The 2,467-nt window shown below is 45.8% G+C and overlaps 1 protein-coding gene across 1 annotated transcript; it reads left to right on the forward strand.

Annotated features, from left to right (window-relative positions):
• Positions 1-387: 387 nt before the first annotated feature.
• Positions 388-1,815, forward strand: LOC117710395 (sperm motility kinase Z-like). The gene has a single exon (XM_034505102.1). The coding sequence runs from the start codon at positions 388-390 to the stop codon at positions 1,813-1,815; it is 1,428 nt and encodes a 475-aa protein (XP_034360993.1).
• Positions 1,816-2,467: the final 652 nt, after the last annotated feature.

Raw genomic sequence — 2,467 nt, forward strand, 5'->3', positions numbered from 1 at the left:
TGGAGAGGCGTCTGATCAATTACACAGTGTTCTGTGTAATTTGACTGATTTATAGTGAACTTGTATGAGTGTGTGTGTGTGTGTGTGTGTGTGTGTGTGTGTACTTTTGTATGTGTATGTGTTTGTGTGTGTTTAGCTGGGTGTTTGGGTTTTTTGGCTTTTGCTTGGTGTGCGTATTTTAGAGAGAGGGTGGATTTTGTTTTGTTTTGATTTTTTTAAATTTATTTTCATTTTACCTATTAATTTTTTATATCTACCTATCATCTACCTACCTATCATCTACCTACCTACCCATACCTACCTGTCCTCTACCAACCTACCTACCTACCTACCTACCTACCTACCTAGTTTGTTTATCTGTTTGTCTGGGTAGCCTTGCTACCAGTAATGTGTAGTCTAAAGGATGAGTTGACAGCAGAGCCCACCCCTGCATCTGAGCCCCTCGGGGCCCAGTACGACATTTTAAGGACCATAGGCGAGGGAAGCTACGCCCAAGTGAAACTGGCCAACCACCGGCTCACGGGCACAGCCGTGGCGATAAAAGTCCTGCTAAAGGAGAAAATACACTACTACCTAATTAGTACGGAAGTGGAGATAATGAAGAGGATGAACCATCCCAACATCGTTTCTCTGCACCAAATCATTGAAACCGAGAAGAATGTCTTTCTGATCCTGGAACTGGCTGATGGACATGAGCTACTTAACTGGATTAAGCAATCTGGCTTCCTGCCTGAGGGCCTAGCCCGGAAAATATTCAGGCAAATCGTTCATGCCATGTGCTACTGCCACGACATCTGTGTAGTTCACCGAGATCTCAAGCCAGACAATATTATGGTTGATTCTACAGGCAACGTCAAAATTGTAGACTTTGGGCTGGGTGCCTTCATCAAGCCTGGAAAGAAGCTGTCTAGGTTTTGTGGTGCCTTACAATTTTCTGCACCGGAATTCTTCCTGGAACAACCGTACGATGGCACCAAAGTTGACACATGGAACTTAGGCGTCATTCTGTATTTTATGGTGACCGGAGCCCTGCCATTTCAAGGTGCTACCTATAAAGAACTTGAAAGGCAAGTTTTACTAGGACGGTATGTTATTCCCCGCCACCTCTCAAAAGAGCTACGAGGGATTATCCGGTTACTTCTAACCGTAAACCCTCTAGAAAGACCAGCACTGAAGGACATCATGGAACACCCGTGGCTTAAGAAAGAAGAGCCAAGTTCATCAAGTCACTCTGATAAGATGGACCCTAGCCACCTGGACCCTGAAATCATGACGGTCATGGCAGATATGGGGTTCGACCCACGTGAGGTCCAGAAATCTTTCACTGATAAGCTGTATAATGAACCTATGGCAACTTACAGCCTACTACAATGCCAGGCACGCCAGCAGGATGACTACACCAGCCAGCCTGAGCCAGTGAAACCAGGAGTAACACCTTTCCCCACTCTCACAGATCCTACCACCTTCCCTTGTTACCAAAAGAGGATGACTAATCCACCAGCCATTCGAGTCTTTCTTTCATTATCTTCAAAAACTGACCCTTCTGAGAACAAAGAGCAAGCGAGGCAGAGGCTAAGAAGAACTGCCACTGAACCTGTAATGCTGCCCCACTGCCCACAGAAAAGGATGATCACTTTTTATGAGGACAGTGTCTCCACAGGGACACAGCGCAATCTGAGTGTGAACTCAATCCGAGGTGCATACAGGAGCTGGAAGAAGTGGACAAGGAGGATTGGGGAAAGTTTATTACAACTCTGCTGCTGCTGCTGTGTGCCACGCAGGAAGAGAAGAGTGGTGCCCCAAAGGGAGGCATAGCAGAAACGACAGGAAGCCAGAGGCCAGCTAAAGGTGCTGAGTCCTGTGGATTATGAGGTCACGGTGTTGGGGATCATTCATGAACAGACTCAAGGAGCTGCTGGGAGGGATCCATGCAGAAACTCTAGAGGCCTGGAAAGATCCAAAGATCCACACCAAATGGCTCAGGAGTCTTGGTGTGGATTCCATTCCTCAGGGATATAGGCAAGACAGCCGCCTTCCGGAGGATCCCAGGTAACAGACTGAACGTGAGCTTGAAGACAGAAGATGCTCTTCTGCCTGCCAAGTATCTTGTTGGACTGGGGCATGTCCCTGTGCTGCTCCTCTTGATGGGGTAGATTATAGTGGTTGTCAAATCACTCTATTACAATCAAATTTATCATAAAGACTGCACACTAATCTTAGAATAAAGTCTATAGAGGCAGAATATCATTGAATGATAGAGATATGGATAAGTGATGTGTTGATAAGCCAAAGTTTGCTGATAACCACCAGAACCCTGAAAGAAAGACAAAGAAATTCCCCCATAGAGCCAGTAAATATGGCACTGTCTTTTTCTTGTTACCTTCTATCCTCATGGGGGACCAGCTTTAAACTTCATTGCCCCTTTCTCTGTTAACTCTAATTTTAAGAAAAAGAAGCATAATGGCCC

This window comes from Arvicanthis niloticus, chromosome 6 (genome assembly GCF_011762505.2).
Source record: "Arvicanthis niloticus isolate mArvNil1 chromosome 6, mArvNil1.pat.X, whole genome shotgun sequence".
NCBI classification, from domain to species: Eukaryota; Metazoa; Chordata; class Mammalia; order Rodentia; family Muridae; genus Arvicanthis; species Arvicanthis niloticus.

What these genes read in the sequence shown, in the direction of transcription:
- LOC117710395 (XM_034505102.1), top strand. Translation starts at nt 388, where the DNA reads ATGTGTAGTCTAAAGGATGAGTTGACAGCAGAGCCCACCCCTGCATCT.